Below are 16,324 nucleotides of genomic sequence, written 5' to 3' on the forward strand. Positions count from 1 at the left end.
GAAATGAAAACTTAAAGTAGATTCGCTTGTTTCGGTTTGTTCTTTTTTATTGATGCAGAAACACAAACGATGAAAATCAGAAGTGAGTTTTTATGAATGTGGAAATAAAAAGCTTTAAACTTGAACAGAATGATGGAACCAGTAAGTAAACATTGTGCTGTTCCCAGTTTGGTGCTGGTATATAAACCTGGAAATGAAGAGTGGGTGCGGTAACATTATGGGCCGATTCCTCAGTGCAGCAGGTTGAGTAATACGGTGTGGCAGAATCCTGCCAAATCTGTCCAGCGAAGGGAAATTACAGGCCACATTTAACTCTGATGAGCCAAAACATTGCAGCCAGCGCAGCTCAACCCGGAGCTGCTGAGGACCAGACTCTCCAAACGCTGCATCTGAATCAGACCCAGAAATCTGAGGATTAAAGCCTGGAACGCAGTGCAGACGGGGGGACGGAGCAGGTGAGTGGGAGGAGCCTCTTCCTCACTGCTTGTTGTTTGTGTCTCCTGCAGAGCTGCAGAGGGAGGGCAGCATCGAAACCCTCAGCAACAGCTCGGGCTCCACCAGCGGCAGCATCCCGCGCAACTTCGAAGGATACCGCTCCCCTCTGCCCACCAACGACAGCCAGCCGCTCAGCCTGTTCCCCACCACCTTCCCCTGAAGCCCCGCCCACTCAGGCAGCCGCTGGAGGCCAGATTCAGGAGCTGCAGAAACATCAGCTGATTTTTTTATTTTTTTATGAATGAATTATCTGATGACCAGAGAAGAATCGCTTTATTGTTGCCTCCAAACATGTAGTAGAAGGTGTTGATGACTCTGATGCGTCAGGAAGACGGCCTCCTCTGCTGCCCCGCCCCCACGCCGTCCCTGAGGTCTGAGGCCTGTCGTCTGTTCGGGTCGCAGGAGAAGCAGCTCGACAGCAGAGGAGAAAATGTTTATTCCAGTTAGTGACGTGTAGCAGCTCCTTGTTTCCCTGTGTGTGTGTGTGTGTGTGTGTGTGTGTGTGGCCGCTCCCCAAATGTTTCTGATTAAATTTACTCTTCTTGCCTTTGATTTTGGTGTAATTCCATTTGACAAAGACGCAGTAATGAGATGACACTATTACTACACGCTGAAGTCATTTAGATGTTTACAGTAGAACTTTTTCTGCTTTTATTTACAGCCTCTCCGTTTGGTGCGTCCTGATTGGCTCGCTGACGTCTTTGTTTTTTTAACATGTTTTGACCAAAATTTAGAAAAATGTTTAGATGTTTGTGTAACCATATTTTCCTTAGATGTGATGATTTTTTTCCTGTTTCATGATCTTCCGGCTCTTTCCTTTCTGCCGCCTCTTTATGAAATGATGTTAAATAATTGCAGGTTTTCTGCGTGAAGTTTATCAGAGGGACGGAGTGGAGCGTGAATCTAGATATTCAGAACATCTGCTTGTTGTAGATCTATTCCCAGCATTCATGCATTAAAAGCTTAATAAAAGTGGAATAAATTCATGAAGTGTTTTTTTGCTGTGAATCTGTTCTTCCCGTTTTAACGGCAGCAGTGACCATCAGCACACAGACGCAGAGGTAATTAGCGCCGTGTTCCTCTCAGCCAGTAAAGTATTGTTAAAAGGCCTTTTTACTGCCGGCTCTGGGCTCTGAAAGGCTCCGTTTGGGCTTCTTTCTTTTATTTCAATCTGCTCTACTTGAATCCCAGAAGTCGTCTTTTCAAACTTAAACAACAAAATAAAAGATGGAAGTCTGGCCTTCAGCCAGATTGAGGTTAAATAGAAAAACTGCTTTCCTGGATTTGGTCTCATTAGAATGAGAAACGGCATCTTGAGGTGAGTCTCTGAGCCTGAAACCATCTAATAAGAAGCTTTTCTCCTGTTTATCTAAAGAAACAGTCATTTCCAGGGCGGCTTTGCATTCCCAGTTTGTTTTATTGAAGCTTCTGACAGCAGTTAACACACTGAGGCCGCGTTTCCAACAGAAATACAAACTTAATACATCCATGAAATGCTTTCTGTGCTGAAAACTGACTGAACAGAAGCAGGTCCAAACAGTTTACTGCTTCTCAGCTTTGAGGAGCAGAAGATCAAAGTTTTCACCCCCCTGTTAAAATTTATTTTAAGACTTAAAAAGTAGAAATCCTGATAGGCATCTTCCTTTTGGTTTTCCCATAATATGATTTTATCCAGGATAATTTAATGAAATAAAAGCCAATTTGTTGAAGGGAAAAACATTTAGAAAAAAAATCACCTGTTTGCTAAAATCTGTTTATCTAAGAACCTAAAAGCCGATTTGTTACCAAAATTATTTTGATACTGAGAAATAAATTCCCTCAATTTTACCTTTGTAGCAAAAATATACCTATAAATATTTATGCTACCTTTGTAGCATAAACAAATAACTTTTTTTTTCATTATATCAATTTTCTCACATAAAGAGAAGAAGAGAAAACAAAATGTAAAGAATCAGCCCAAACTAATCAATAGCAGATCAGACTGATCATTATCAGCCCTAAAAAAAAAACTGTTTCCCACAGCATACAGAAAATATTACACATAATATGAATATATTTATAATTAACAATATAAAAGGATTATTAATTATAGAAATATATTTTAAAAGTTGAGTGAAAAACTGTGTTCAAAATTATTTCAATTCTTTAAATAAATTGATTTAAAAAAAATTCTTTAATGACTTTACAGAAAAAAACAACTTATTTTTACTGGTTCTTTGTTGTTTGGTTGTGATTCTCCCAGTTTTAGTGGAGAAGAGTTTTCATCAGTTTAGGATGTTTTTAAAGATGCTTCAGACTCAAACTGAAAATCCCTCAGAAGGCGACTGAGCTGCTAGTTTAAGGGTTTAAGCACTTTTCATTTCTTTCTTTTTACTGTTTTTCAGGTTGATAAAATGTAGGCTTATTGTATGAATCATTGATTTTGAATATTGATCTGATAAAATAAAGCCTTTGTTCAAAAAAAAAATCCCATTAAAGATGAAAAAAGTTTGTTAATTCAGAAAGTTTTCTAAACTGGCTCAGTTTGAGTTCCTGTTTATGGTGGAAGCAGAAGTTTTTCATAACCAGGATCTCAGGATCTGATGTCTGAAGTAAAACAGGATTTTATATTCGCTTTAATCTTCATCACAGGGCAGAGCTCAGCCTCTAACTTACTGCTTCTTTATGACAAATAACGTCTCAGCGTGAAACAATATCTGACAAACTCTATTAACCACATACACACATGTACGGAAAACAAAATGATAAAATCAATGGTGGACAAACGCATCAATACAGACATTATTTCTTTTTTTTATCTTTGATAAATCAGCCTCCTGTTCACCTGAGAGGATGTCTGTGTGCAGCTCTGGAGCAGAACCAGAACATCCTGGGAGCCGAAACTCAGGAGCAGAAAAAACGGTGAAAGAGAAACATGAGGTTTCTATTGGTCTTTTTCCTCAGGTGGTTCTCAGTGGTTCTTTATGCTGAAAGCAGAAAGCAGCAGATGGATTCAGGTGGAGCAGATCTACCTGGAGAGGAAGCTGCTGAGCACGACCTGCATCCTTCTTTAATGGTTCCAATGCAGTTTAAAGGAGTCGGTCAGCAGGAGAGGAAACGCCTCGTCCTCCAACATCAGTCACCTGAGAGGAGTCTGAGGAATTTAATCTAATTCAACTTTATTGATCTCATAATTCACTGCATTTAACCCATCGCCTTGGGGAGCAGAGAGCTGCCATTGTGCAGGGAGCAGGGGGTTAAGGGTCTTGCTCAGGGACCCAGAGGCTGTGGGATGGGGCTCCAACTCAGAACCTCAGGATTCCATGATCTATGTAGCTCTGTGCCATAACCACTAGGCTGCCACTTCCCAAGAACTGGCATAAAGTGGGAGCTTCAGGTCCTGACCTGATACCAAATCACCTAAACCAAAGCCTGCAGTCTGCAGCATCATTAAGCTCTGCAGCATCATGAGGTTCTGCTGCAGCATGAGGTTCTGCAGCATCATGAGGTTCTACAGCAGCATGAGGTTCTGCAGCATCATGAGGTTCTACAGCAGCATGAGGTTCTATTTCATCCCTACTGACCGCCAGAGGCGGTGCTTCAAGCACCGCCTCTGGCGGTCAGTAGGGATTCATAGAACCGTAGTTACGGTAGTAACTACGGTTCTATGAATCCCTACTGACCGCCTCTGGCGGTCAGTAGGGATTCATAGAACCGTAGTTACGGTAGTAACTTTCGTTCTGCAGCATCATTAAGCTCTGCAGCATGAGGTTCTGCAGTAGAACCTCATGCTCTGGCTTTTAGGATCTAGCAACAACGGTTCTGCTCAGACGGTGGAAGGTTTGCTTCATGAGGTCAGAGACATTAAGTGCTTCTTTATTACATAATTAAACAAAGGAGATTTCTTTATTTCTAATCCAGATTCTAAATGATTTATATGATTTCAGGCTAACATATATATATATATATATATAAATATATATATATATATATATATATATATATATTTATTTATTTATTTTTTTTTTTCTTTTCTTTTAAGATTTATTTAAAAACTATTTTATTTCATTTTGAAATTCTGCTTTTCTTCAAACACTCTATCGCTGCTTTACTCCCACCAAACAGCAAATGTTTCGTTTCAGGTCAGAAAACTTTCCTAAAGGTTTTTTTTTTTAATTCGCTCAACTTTAACTGGAAAGAGCCGGAAGTAAAAAACGGCAGCTGACCTTTGACCCACATGGTCAGCTGATCCGCAGCCTTTATTCCTTTATTCATATTTTTCATATAGCCGCCGCCCTCCAGCTGTTTTAAAATAAAATAAAATTCTGTTTAAATTTCAATCTTAGAATAATAAACTGAACTTTTTTGCAGATGGATTAATCGGGATTAATTGACTGGTAATCTCTCTACATCACTGGATTAATTGATTGTTTGATTTAATTCCTAAACATGGTGCCATTATTCCGATAAATAAACTCACTGATTGTTTTTTATTCTTTATTCTTTTTTAATTAATGTCTCAGTAATTCTTTTTTTTTCTTGCGGCCGTAAAAGTTCAGAAGCTCCGAAGGTTTTTTTATTAGAAGCAAAATAATTTAAAGCGGTTTCAATGTTTTTCCTGGATAATTTATTTTAAAACATTGCCCTGAAACACTCGCTGATCCTTTTCCATTTATTCTCTGTCTTTAAACTCATTTTAAAGTGCATCGAAATTAATTCTACTGACTGATATGAAAATTAGGATTAATTATTATAAAACCGCAGAACAAAGAGATGGAGGCGGCAGCAGCAGCCAGGATGGTTTAAGGACAAAATACCAACAAATAAAAAATCTGCTTGAATTTCTGAGAACTTTGGAAATTTGATCCACTTGTAGGAAAATAAATAAATGTTTTATTATTGTTGTTTTACTTTTGACAGCCTGTTGAAACAGATGAATCTGTGGCAGATGAATAAAAGAGACTCATCAACCTGCGGGAGTTTTTGCGCACCGCTGGATCAGTGAGGATGAGGATGAATGAAACGGATCTTCCTCAGTCAGTGTGAAGCTGCAGAGTTTCTCTGAAGCTGATCAGACCTTCTGAGGCTGATGTGACACTTCGGTCACTCGGGATCACCACAGCGCCCCCACCTGGTGTCCCACCTGTCGCCTGGCTGTGCTTTCCACAGTAGATCAAAGTGCATTCCTCTGACAGTCACTGGAAATGTGTGACTCAGTGACCAGAGTTCATTTTGGAGTCAAACTGATCTGCGAACAGAACATCTATCGCTGCGAAAAGTTAGACTGTTGGAGCTGATTTCATGAAACAGAGAAAAGAAAAGTGCAGCAGGAGGAGAAGGAAGAGATGAAGCAGGAGAGATGGGGGGGGGGGGGTGCAATGGGCGGGGAGGGAGGCAGAAGGAGGAGGAAAAGAGAAAAGGAGGAGGAGGAGGAGGAGAGGGCCGCTGGTCCATGTGACAAGGGGAAATATGAGGGACTTTGACAGGTCTTAAACGGTCTGGCGCCAAGGCCTCAGTCTAGCCGCTAAATATAGCAGAGAGATGATGTAGGGAGATGGGAGGAGAAGATGGAGAGATGAAAGGAAGAAGGGAACAATGTCTAGGAGAGAAACAAAACAACAATACTCGATTATGGACGAATGTGGCGCAAAACTGTCTGACTGAATTGTAATTAGAGCATCTTTGGCCCGGATGGCTGATCCAAACAGCCAGGATGCGCTTTTTACGCACATCTCTACATCTGCAGCTCTACTCTGCTGCACCGAGCAGACAAACCAAGGACACTCACAAAAAAAATGTTCTTTTCAACTTCCTGTATAAAAAAGCATCAGATCGGCGGTTAATTATATTTAAATATGAGCTGCAGCGGGATCAGATGACCCGCATCCAACCTCCCAACTCCTCTCCAAGATCCTGAGGATAATAAGCTCTCTATCATCTTAACTTTATAAAAAATCTAACATAGGCCTACAAAGTTTGTTTTGCGCATTTTTTGCTCTCTGCTGCACATCCGCAGCTCCATCAAAGAGCATTTTACTGTCTGCTTCCATTAATCCCCAACACAGAGGATGTGTTAATCTGTCAGCGCACAGCCCCGAGAATTACCAGCAGTTCTCCTCCGACTTAATGACTTTTAAATCGCGCGTAATGGAGATTTCTCTGCCGTTTGAGGGCACAGAACAAATAAATGGTGACTAATTTGCACCAGCATTGTTGATACAATTACCCAGCTGAGTTTTCCGGCAGAAAACCGTTATCCGCCTCCATATGTTCTTCATTTTTTCTCCTCTCTGATCAGCTTTGAAAACAACAACAAAAAGTCAGCGGCTCCCTCTGACCCGCAGTCCTGCCGGGCTGGAGGTGCCGCTCTGCTGCAGGCAGGTGCGGCCTCCTTTCACCCTCCTTCAGACAAACACTGGATGTGAGCATTGTCATTTTTTAACATTCTGACGCGATTCTGGCGCCAGTTGCTTCCTATAAAGAATAAAAGTCCTTTCTGAGCTCATCCCGTGCAGACAGGCCCGGCCTGCATGCTGCTTGCTGCCACATGGCTGCAGGAGCAACAAGTGAGCAACACTGGAGATGAGCAACGATTCAACTGTTTATGCAACATTGGCAGCATTTTTAGGTTAGTAGATAATTTATTACTGCAACTCTGAAGCCAATTCAGTTACATTTCTTTTCTTTTCTTTCTTTTTTGTTTTTGTTGTTTTTCGTGTTTTATATTTTTATTTAGTGTTTTTTTGTTTTTGTAAATTTTGCTGGAATAAAGCGAATAAAACAATGAAAATGCATTAGAATATAATAGACCAACCTGGTGTAAATATAAACTTTAGATTTATTAATAATATTCAGAGCTCTTTAGGAGCCAGTCGTGGTATTTTTAGCGGCTCGCAGCGGAAGCAGCTCGATAGGAAATGCGTGTCTGTCTTATTCAGAGGATGATCACTTTTTGTTTCTGTTTTTGTTTTCTAAGTGACTCCAGCAGAGCAGCTGCTTCACCGAAAACAACGGAAAAAAGACTGAGCTCACATCTGACAGCGAGGCGAAGAAGTGGAGCGGAGCCGCAGATGAGGCGGCAGAGGGGGCCCGGGGGCCGGGGGGGGGGCCCGCACATGCAGCGCTTCAGGCTAAACACTAAGAGACAGGAGATTGTTGTGGATGCGGCGCATCAGCAGACTGGCGCCGGCCGCCTCTCTGGCTGACTGAGGCGGGTTCAAGCAGCAGCCCAGGCTGCGTCTGGAGGCCTGTGCGTGCGGGAGCCCCGCACGGTCCGCACCGTTTGACCAGACCCCCCCCATCCAGAGACCCGCGCTGCCTCGGCCCGCTCTCAGCTCCACTCTGCGCTAAATCATCGCTGCGCCTCCTGATGTGGAAGTAGAAGCGCTGCAGGAGGAAACATCAGCGACGCTGAGCAGCAAGAAAAATAAAAAATAACAATAAAATAAATGATCTAAAAATAAAGCAGAAAGGTCCGTAAACTAACAAACAAGGAAGAATTTTAGTGAAGTGGAAACTCACCGCTTTCTTTTTTCTCAGACTAAATTCATCGTGAATCATTTCGTTTCCTCTTTTTTTTTTTTTTTTTTTTTTTTTTGCGCCTCTTCAGCCTCAGAGCTCCGCTGCTGCTGCTGCCGCCGCCTGACCAGGAAATACAGCCGGGCGGAGAGGCTCTCCCCTCGGACTGACCGGGGATGGTGAGGAGCGGATCCGCTCTGCGCGCCACGATCAGCCGCCTGCAGCGGGGCTGATGTGCAGAGAGGATTTCCTGTTCTAAACACGGACTGAAGCCGTGGAGCTGTTCCCCCGAATAAAGGTGAGTATTTAGACACTACGTCTGCAGACAGGTTGCCCCTTCTTCCGGAGGCGACATTGCAAAAAAGCAAACCGAGAGAGGTGATGCCTCCACCGGCCAGGCACTGAGGCTGACCCGCTGCTTGGCTTGGGAATGGGGGTGGGATTTCCCGATCTTTCCTGTCATTGGTTAATATTTTATTCTGTTGACATGTTTTCTTACTGCTAATGCTTCCGACACCTTCTTGCCTCTCCACCCCTCCTCCTCTGCTCTCCTAGAGTCTGGCCGGAGCTGTCAGAACCACGCCTATAGGGGCCCACAATTGGTCCAGAAAGCGTAAAATCAGCAATCAAAGGGGCTTGGTTCATTAGTGCTGAGGATGGAGGCAGGAAAGACATGTGAGATAGTAACAGATCAGCAGTGAACGGGGCCACATCTCCTCAGTCAGGCTGGAATGACCGGAGCAGGACGGACTTAGTGCAGCCGGGCTGAGCCGCCACAGCGCCGCCGACACCGAGGGACGCAGCCGAGGCATCGAGGGGGGAAAAGGCACCGGCAACAATTCTGGGCTGTTTTCTGCGCTAAAACACCGAGACTGTTTGGGCGAGCGGCTGCGGGCGTCTGCGCCGCCTGGAAGAAATAATCTGCGGTCGGAGCGCAGAGCTGCGCTGGCTGCTGGTCTGCGCGGAGAGACACTCAATCATCCATCGTTGTTTCACTTCGCTTTTTTGTGGATGCACCGATGAGAGATCCAGTTTTTACAGGGACTGCAATGGCTTATCACCCTTTCCACCCACACCGGCCGACCGACTTCCCCATGTCCGCCTTCCTGGCGGCGGCGCAGCCCTCCTTCTTCCCTGCGCTCAGCCTTCCTCCCGGGGCGCTCACCAAGCCCATCCCGGAGCACGGCCTGGCCGGAGCGGCGGAGGCTGGGCTGCACCCGGCCCTCAGCCACCATCAGGCGGCTCATCTCCGCAGCATGAAGAGCCTGGAGCCCGAGGAGGAAGTGGATGACGACCCCAAAGTAACGCTGGAAGCCAAGGATCTTTGGGACCAGTTTCATAAACTCGGGACTGAAATGGTTATTACCAAGTCTGGAAGGTAAGAAAATCCCGCAGCTTCTGTTTGTTTTCAGGGGTTTAGTTTCCATGTCGATCCGCAAAGACAGAAAATAAACTCAGCTTTAGGATTCAAGCTGCCTGCAAACATTAGGCCTCCAACAACAGATGGTTAGTCTGAAGTGAGGGAAAACAGCAGCTTTAGCTCCAATCACAGCTAAAATGTTTTGGTGTAAATTTATTTGCTGTTCTACTTTCTTTTTTCTTCCTTTTAGCTTTAGATCTAAACGTGGTTTATTTACAGTCCCACAGTCAGAGGATCACTGGCTGTTAGTGGGATTGAGTTCGGAGCCTTTTTGGGTTTTTATCTGTGCAGCTCCTTCATGGAGGCAGCAGAGCTCTGCTTCTATAAACAGGCTGTCACTTCAAAACGATCATAAATACACACACCGACACACACCGACACACACCGACACACACCGACACACACCGACACACACCGACACACACAGAGGATAGTTGGCTTTTCTCTGTAATAAAGAATAAAAAAGGTCTGCTGCAGTTTTCCTGCCCCCCCTCCAGCAGCGCGCTGACCCCTCCGTCTCTCCTCGCCTACAGACGGATGTTTCCCCCGTTCAAGGTGCGGATTAACGGCCTGGATAAAAAAGCCAAATACATCCTGCTGATGGACATCGTGGCGGCGGACGACTGCCGCTACAAGTTCCACAATTCCCGCTGGATGGTGGCGGGCAAGGCCGACCCGGAGATGCCCAAGAGGATGTACATCCACCCGGACAGCCCGGCCACCGGCGAGCAGTGGATGGCCAAACCTGTAGCCTTCCACAAGCTCAAGCTCACCAACAACATCTCCGACAAGCACGGATTTGTAAGTAAACTAAGTCTGTCTGAAAGTAGAGGATGGTTTATAAAAGTGGGAGCTGGATTTAAGGTGGATAAAGTCTTAGGAAAGCAGGTCTAGAAAATAAAATAAAATAAAATAAAAAAAACGCCTGAGTCAAGAATAAAACAAGAAAATATTTATTGGATAAAAAAATGTAAATATAAAAACAAAAGTTTTTCTAAACCCGAATCTTCTTGTTTAGACGCGTTGAAGCTTGTTGGCAGAGTTGATTTATTTCATAGCGGATTTATTATCAGTTTGTTTTTCTGCGGCAGACCGGCGGATCCCAGCCGGATCCCAGCCGGATCCCTGCCGGATCCCAGCTCCTCTGCTGGGAGGAAAAAAAATCCTGTGAGCCGAAGGATCAGGAGGATTATCAGAGGAAATATGAGGGAAAGACATCCCACCTAAACGGAATAGATCGGCTCTCTAAAATCTCTGGGCTCGTTTTATTTGTAGTTTTTATTTTTTATAAATTGTTAAAAAGTTGGAAAGTTGAGGTAAATGTAGAGAAACTGATGAGCAGCTCCATAAAAGCTGCAGGAGGATTTCAGCGTTTGTTAAATTAAATGTTTTAATGGTTGGAAATAATAAAAAAAATCATCCATATTTTCTCACCATTACGGCTCTTTTTCAAATGTTCAAATATTTTATGTATATTTAATTTTTTTTTAATTCTCTGGAAATGAGCGCAGAAATAATTTTTGAAATTCTACTTTAATTTGGATAATTTCAGCAGATTTTTAGCTGGAACATGTTTTATTTTTCTGTGGTTTTTCTCCACCGTGCGGCCTTTTCTCTGAACTAATGACAGACAGTAATGAGAGCAGAGAGCGGATCTGGTATTTACTCCAAAGCTGTGCTGTTTGTGTGTGTTGGTCCAGACCATCCTGAACTCCATGCACAAGTACCAGCCCAGGTTCCACATAGTGCGGGCCAACGACATCCTCAAGCTGCCCTACAGCACATTCAGGACCTACGTGTTCCCGGAGACCGAGTTCGTGGCGGTGACCGCCTACCAGAACGACAAGGTGAGCCGCTAATATGGCCGCTATGTTTTGCATCATAAATGCCCCCCACCGCCAAAACCCCCATGACTTAATCTGATTTTGTAGGTCGCCTAATTTCCCTGCTGAGGACTCCCATGTTCCACTTGCTTTTTTAATTGCTTGGATTTGTGTGAGGAGCAGATTTATCCTCCTGTGAAGCTCGGCAGCCTCTGCGCCGCAGCTTTACGCACGCATGGCGGCGCGCAGGGACGCAGAAAAACTGGATTATTTGGTGGCGTCAATTATAGAGCGGCCCGACCATGATTTTTTTAAATTATTAATATTTTGCTAATTTAATCTGATCCATTTTATTTAAATTCAACTGCTGGAATAAATGTTGTTAAAAGTTTGTGGCAAAGAAGCAGCATCCATGAGACCCAGTTAGAAAGGCTGCGGCGGACTTAAAGCTCTGATCCCGGTCCAGTTCGGATTAGACCCGGTCCAGTTCGGATTAGACTCGGTCCAGTTCAGATTAGACTCGGTCCAGTTCGGACTAAACCCGGTCCAGTTCGGAACGGACTGCCGTTGCAGCTGTGGTCCAATCCGCATCAATTATGGATGCTTCTTATTTGTTGCAGCGCTCCAGTTATTTGCCTGTTTCTCCATGAAGGCTATTTCTCTCTGGGGGGCGATGATGAGAATAACGCCCTTTCTACACATTTATTAATAATGCAGCTGCAGGGTTGCAGCGGTGGCTTAATCCCAGCATTAGTAACCAACTGCTGAAACTATCGGTGCTTCATTTAAATGTCGGCCTCCAGGTTTTTGACTGCAGCTCCTGCTTCTCTTCCGGCAGATAACGCAGCTAAAAATCGACAACAATCCTTTTGCCAAAGGATTCAGAGACACTGGAAACGGCAGGAGGGAGAAAAGGTAGGAGCACCTGCACGATGACGGCATATGCGCACGCGCGCCTCTTATTATTATTATTATAATTGTTTATTACTATGAATTAATTTTCAGGAAACAGCTGACCATGCCGTCGCTGCGGATGTATGAGGACCAGTGCAAAGCGGACCGTGAAGGCGCGGATTCGGACGCCTCCTCCACTGAGCCTCAGGCCGGCCGGGATGGAGTCCAGTCCCCTCTGGGCACCAGCAGCAGCCCGCTGAGGTTCAGCAGGACCAGCAGAGGTGAGAAATATCACCGCTCATCTGAACAGAATTAATCCCAGAATCCGAACCTAGATTCTGCTGCTTAATCCGGAATGATAGCGTTCCTCTGTTGCTCATCAAATCGGATTAATCAGATTCTGTCCCTCTGGATGTTTTTACGTTGCTATTTACCTGAGCTAACAATAAAATCATCACTATTATTATTATTATTATAATAATAGTTTTATTTTAAAATGTTTACAGAAACATTAGTAAAGTTATTGATGTTGGAAAAATAATTAACTTTATTTATTTTATTCGTTTATTTTAAATGGACAGTTAATGAACATTTCGGAGTCATTTTTAGCTGTGAAGCAAGTTTTCAACTGTTTTCCCTTCTGGGCAAGATTATAAAAATATTACACAACAAACAATAAAAATGTAAGAAAATTGAGGCTGCATGCCTCATAGGGCAGGTCAGAGATATTCAGATATTTACAGAATAAAACCATCCTGACATTTGGCACCAGGACATCTAATCAAGTCTAATGAGCAGATTGTTGATTTGATTTTAAGCAGTTTGTTTAAACTGAGTCCTGAATGTGTTAAAAGTGGAGGATCTCTGATAGTGAGAGGGATGCTGATCCAGATGTTCCAGCTGCTGACTGAAAGACCAATCAGGCCAAAGGTCTGAAGGTCACATCGCTCTCCTAGACCCACCGGCTTTGCCAGAAAAGGATTTCAGTTTTATGGATTCCCTTCATGGCGGCGGTGCCAGTCCATTTAGAAACTTTATCAAATTTAAGGTCGTTAAAATTCCCAAAGTTGAGGAGATTTTAAGTCTCAAGAATTCAACAATGGTGGTAGAAACGATTTCAATTCTTTTTTTTTTTTTTTTTCAAAATAAATTAAAATCATCTTCATTCCTCTGAATCCAGCCCCCCCAAATAAGAAATGTTCCATTTTCCTACTTTTCTTCATTTAGAAATATTTTTCATTGAATTATTAAATAAAAATTGAAACACTTTGACTCCTAATCAGCTCGTTTTGAGTGGTTGTTGTTTTTTCTGTTCTGTCTGTTTGTTGCCTTGCTGGGGAATTTGTCTCAGACATCTTTGTAATTTGTGGGTTTCAGATGAGAAGGCGTGCACAGACAGCGAGCAGGAGCTGGAGCAGCAGGACGAACGCTGCACGGGCTCCAACAGCCCAGGGGCCGAACCCGTGTCCCCCTACAGCTCCAGGTGTGAGGAGCGAGCGAGGGAACGGCCCAGTGCAGAGAAGAAGGACGAATCCATATTCAGTATAAGGAATCTGGAGAAGGACAAATCAGAGAGCAGGCACAGGAAGGACACCACGGAGGCGTTGACAAAGGACCCTGAGGCTGGAGGCCCCGGGGCCACTAAGGACACCTTCTCTCCTCTAGTGGTTCAAACTGAGAGCCCCTCACACTTCAGCCCAAGTCACTTACAAAGCCTGGCTCTGTCTGGGCTTCACAGTCAGCAGTTCTTTAACCCCCTGAACACCGGATCACCGCTTTTGTTTCATCCTGGCCAGTTCGCCATGGCCCCCGGAGCCTTCTCTGCTATGGGAATGGGGCATCTACTGGCCAGTGTTTCTGGAGCCGGCGCTTTGGAAAACGGCAGCCTCTCTGGCCAAAGCGCAGGAGGAACGCCCAGCCCCTTCCCCTTCCACCTGTCCCAGCACATGCTCGCCTCTCAGGTAAGGAACCTTTCCTGTCTGCAGGACTGAACTGATAGCAGGGAACAGGAGCTCATCCTCTTGGTTCTGTTTATTCTGACCTCCACATACCTGCAGCTAACCTGCAGGATTAGTATAAATCGCTGCATTCTGCTTTTCCCTCATTGTTCCTTCAGATGTTCGTTGCTCTGCTGTCAGACCAGCCCTGCCTTTCAGATCTTTTCAAATGAATCCGTTTTTTGCTTAGAATCTAAATTGGCCTGTTTTTCCTCTGTGTTGCAGGGCATCCCCATGCCTCCCTTTGGGGGCCTCTTTCCCTATCCATACACCTACATGGCAGCTGCAGCTGCTGCGGCTTCAGCTTCGGCCTCGGCTCTCCCTGCCACCAGCACCCCCAGCCCCCTCTCCAGGAATCCCTTCCTGGGCTCGTCCCGCCCCCGCCTACGCTTCAACCCCTACCAGCTCCCCGTGTCTCTGCCCCAGAGCTCCAGCTTACTCACCACAGGCCTGCCCGGCAGCCTGGGCCTGGGCTCCGAGTCCTCCAAACCAGGCAGCCGGGAGAGCAGCCCGGCCCCCGATCACCACAGCAACCATAAGACTGGAGGGTCGTCTGGAAGGACGGCCTCTCCCAAAAGCTCCATGAAAGACTCTGTAAACGAGCTGCAGAGCATCCAGAGACTGGTCAGCGGCCTGGAGGGGCAGCGGGAGCCCCCCTCCAATGCAGACTCTCCCAAGTGATTAGGACTGAGCGCACGGGGGCCAGGGCAGTTCAGCACATCGCAGAGACTGATATGAGGGTCTGACAGATGAGAATCAACAAAGATATTTTCAGAACAAATCTGCAGGTACATAAAAATATACTCCATGATAATAAATCAGCTTTTTTAAATTCACAAGTATTGAAGGTTTCCTACTGAGCTGAATGGTTTACAGAGGAAATATCTCTAAGACATTTTCACCAGAAGCACGGCTGAGTCCTGCTGCTTGGACACCCCCACCCCACCCCCCCAAATGGATTTAAATAAACTCCAAAAATCACAATTGCAAAGAAAACTGAAACTATGGAATTGAAGTCATGAAATAAAAGAGTAAAGCAGCAGCAGAGCGGTTGTGTTAGGGAGGAGGCCTGCAGCGGCCATGTTCTGGTAGAACCCGTCCGAACCTGCAGCTCCACATCCACATGCTGCACTTAAAGCTTTCAGCTGGTTTTTTTAAATCTATCTGATTATTTTTTTTTGCAAAACCGAGCCTTGAACGGGAGCCTGATGACGGCAGGTCTGCTTATTTCACAAAAAGGGATGGAAGGTTTAAAATCTGTCCCACAGGGACGGTCCACCCCCCGCTGGGTGCCGGTGCCGCCCCCATTAGGTTCCCCAGCCCAGGTGAGAAATATTAGCCTATTTCATGCCAGAAATATTCCTTCTGAACTATTTATGTAATTAAGATTTTCTGTAAATAAAGCAAAGAACAAGAATATGCAATTGGTATTAATTTATTCAGTGCTGTATATTAGCCTGTACATACTTTAAAGTGATTTTTTTGTTGTTGTTGTTTCCCCTTCTTGACACCCCCCCCCCCCTGTTTTACATGAACATATATTGTAAATTGGAGCTTATTTAGCGCTTATTGGTTTTAAAACAATCAATTGGATGAAGCATCACAGATTTTTTCTTTATTTTAAAAACATTTTAGGAGAGGAGTGTGCCATGTTTTCATCCACAAACACCAAAAATAGAGGAACAGGAAGGAGTCCGCACGGTTAAAATAAATAAAACAGCTCAGGTTATTTTATTAAAGTCAGGAGTTCCTCTATGAGCAACATTCATCCTCATGAATATATTTAAAGATGGAACCTTCCTGTTTATGCTGGTTTTTTTTCTTTTCTTTTCTTTTTTTTGGAGTTGTCTCACACTTTCAATAAAAAATGGTTGTTCATCATTTTCATTGTTATTATTCTATTTCCTACTGGAGTTTCCAGAGTGAGGCCATGCAGGAGTCTGTCAATGGAGGGTGGCGCTATAGCGCCCTCTGTCGGCCTCCTGCAGAGCCTTTTCTTTCTGTTTGCTGAATTTGAAAAGAAAATATTTGCGGTTATGTTTGCATGATGGTCCATTAAAGTATCGGCCTGGATCTAAAGCAGGTGGTTTGATTTTGCATCCAGGCTACAGTTGAGTGGTCGGTACTTTCATCCTCATTCATTCCAACAAAAATAGTAGAAATCAGGCGTGTGTGACGTCACTCCTGTCTATTTTTCT

General features: G+C 44.4%; 1 protein-coding gene and 3 long non-coding RNA genes across 5 annotated transcripts in view; 3 read left to right on the forward strand and 1 right to left on the reverse strand.

Annotated features, from left to right (window-relative positions):
- Positions 1–1,485, forward strand: part of LOC119796186 — a 71,734-nt gene extending 70,249 nt beyond the window's left edge. The window contains exon 3 of the long non-coding RNA XR_005282430.1: positions 507–1,485. This is a non-coding gene — a long non-coding RNA (uncharacterized LOC119796186). The remainder of the gene's footprint in view (positions 1–506) is intronic.
- A 4,968-nt stretch (positions 1,486–6,453) lies between these two features.
- On the forward strand, positions 6,454–7,919 carry LOC119796188. The gene is made up of 2 exons (XR_005282432.1): positions 6,454–7,102; positions 7,451–7,919. It is a non-coding gene; the product is annotated as an uncharacterized LOC119796188 (long non-coding RNA).
- Positions 7,216–9,367, reverse strand: LOC119796187. The gene is made up of 2 exons (XR_005282431.1): positions 7,996–9,367; positions 7,216–7,884 (listed from the first exon to the last, which is right to left on the reverse strand). It is a non-coding gene; the product is annotated as an uncharacterized LOC119796187 (long non-coding RNA).
- tbx2b (T-box transcription factor 2b) lies at positions 8,109–16,007 on the forward strand. Of its 2 annotated transcripts, none has more exons than XM_038304616.1 (8): positions 8,109–8,290; positions 8,548–9,370; positions 9,946–10,213; positions 11,107–11,259; positions 12,074–12,150; positions 12,241–12,410; positions 13,507–14,090; positions 14,352–16,007. In XM_038304616.1, exons 2-8 carry the CDS (start codon positions 9,012–9,014, stop codon positions 14,805–14,807), a joined length of 2,067 nt encoding a protein of 688 aa, XP_038160544.1. In that variant the 5' UTR covers positions 8,109–8,290; positions 8,548–9,011; the 3' UTR covers positions 14,808–16,007. The 2 variants fall into 2 exon arrangements, with proteins under 2 accessions (XP_038160544.1, XP_038160545.1); XM_038304617.1 differs by having other exon boundaries at positions 8,111–8,290; positions 11,113–11,259; positions 14,352–14,807.
- The last annotated feature ends 317 nt before the right edge of the window (positions 16,008–16,324 follow it).

Source organism: Cyprinodon tularosa, unplaced genomic scaffold, assembly GCF_016077235.1.
Source record: "Cyprinodon tularosa strain WSP-4 unplaced genomic scaffold, ASM1607723v1 ctg539, whole genome shotgun sequence".
Classification (NCBI taxonomy): Eukaryota; Metazoa; Chordata; class Actinopteri; order Cyprinodontiformes; family Cyprinodontidae; genus Cyprinodon; species Cyprinodon tularosa.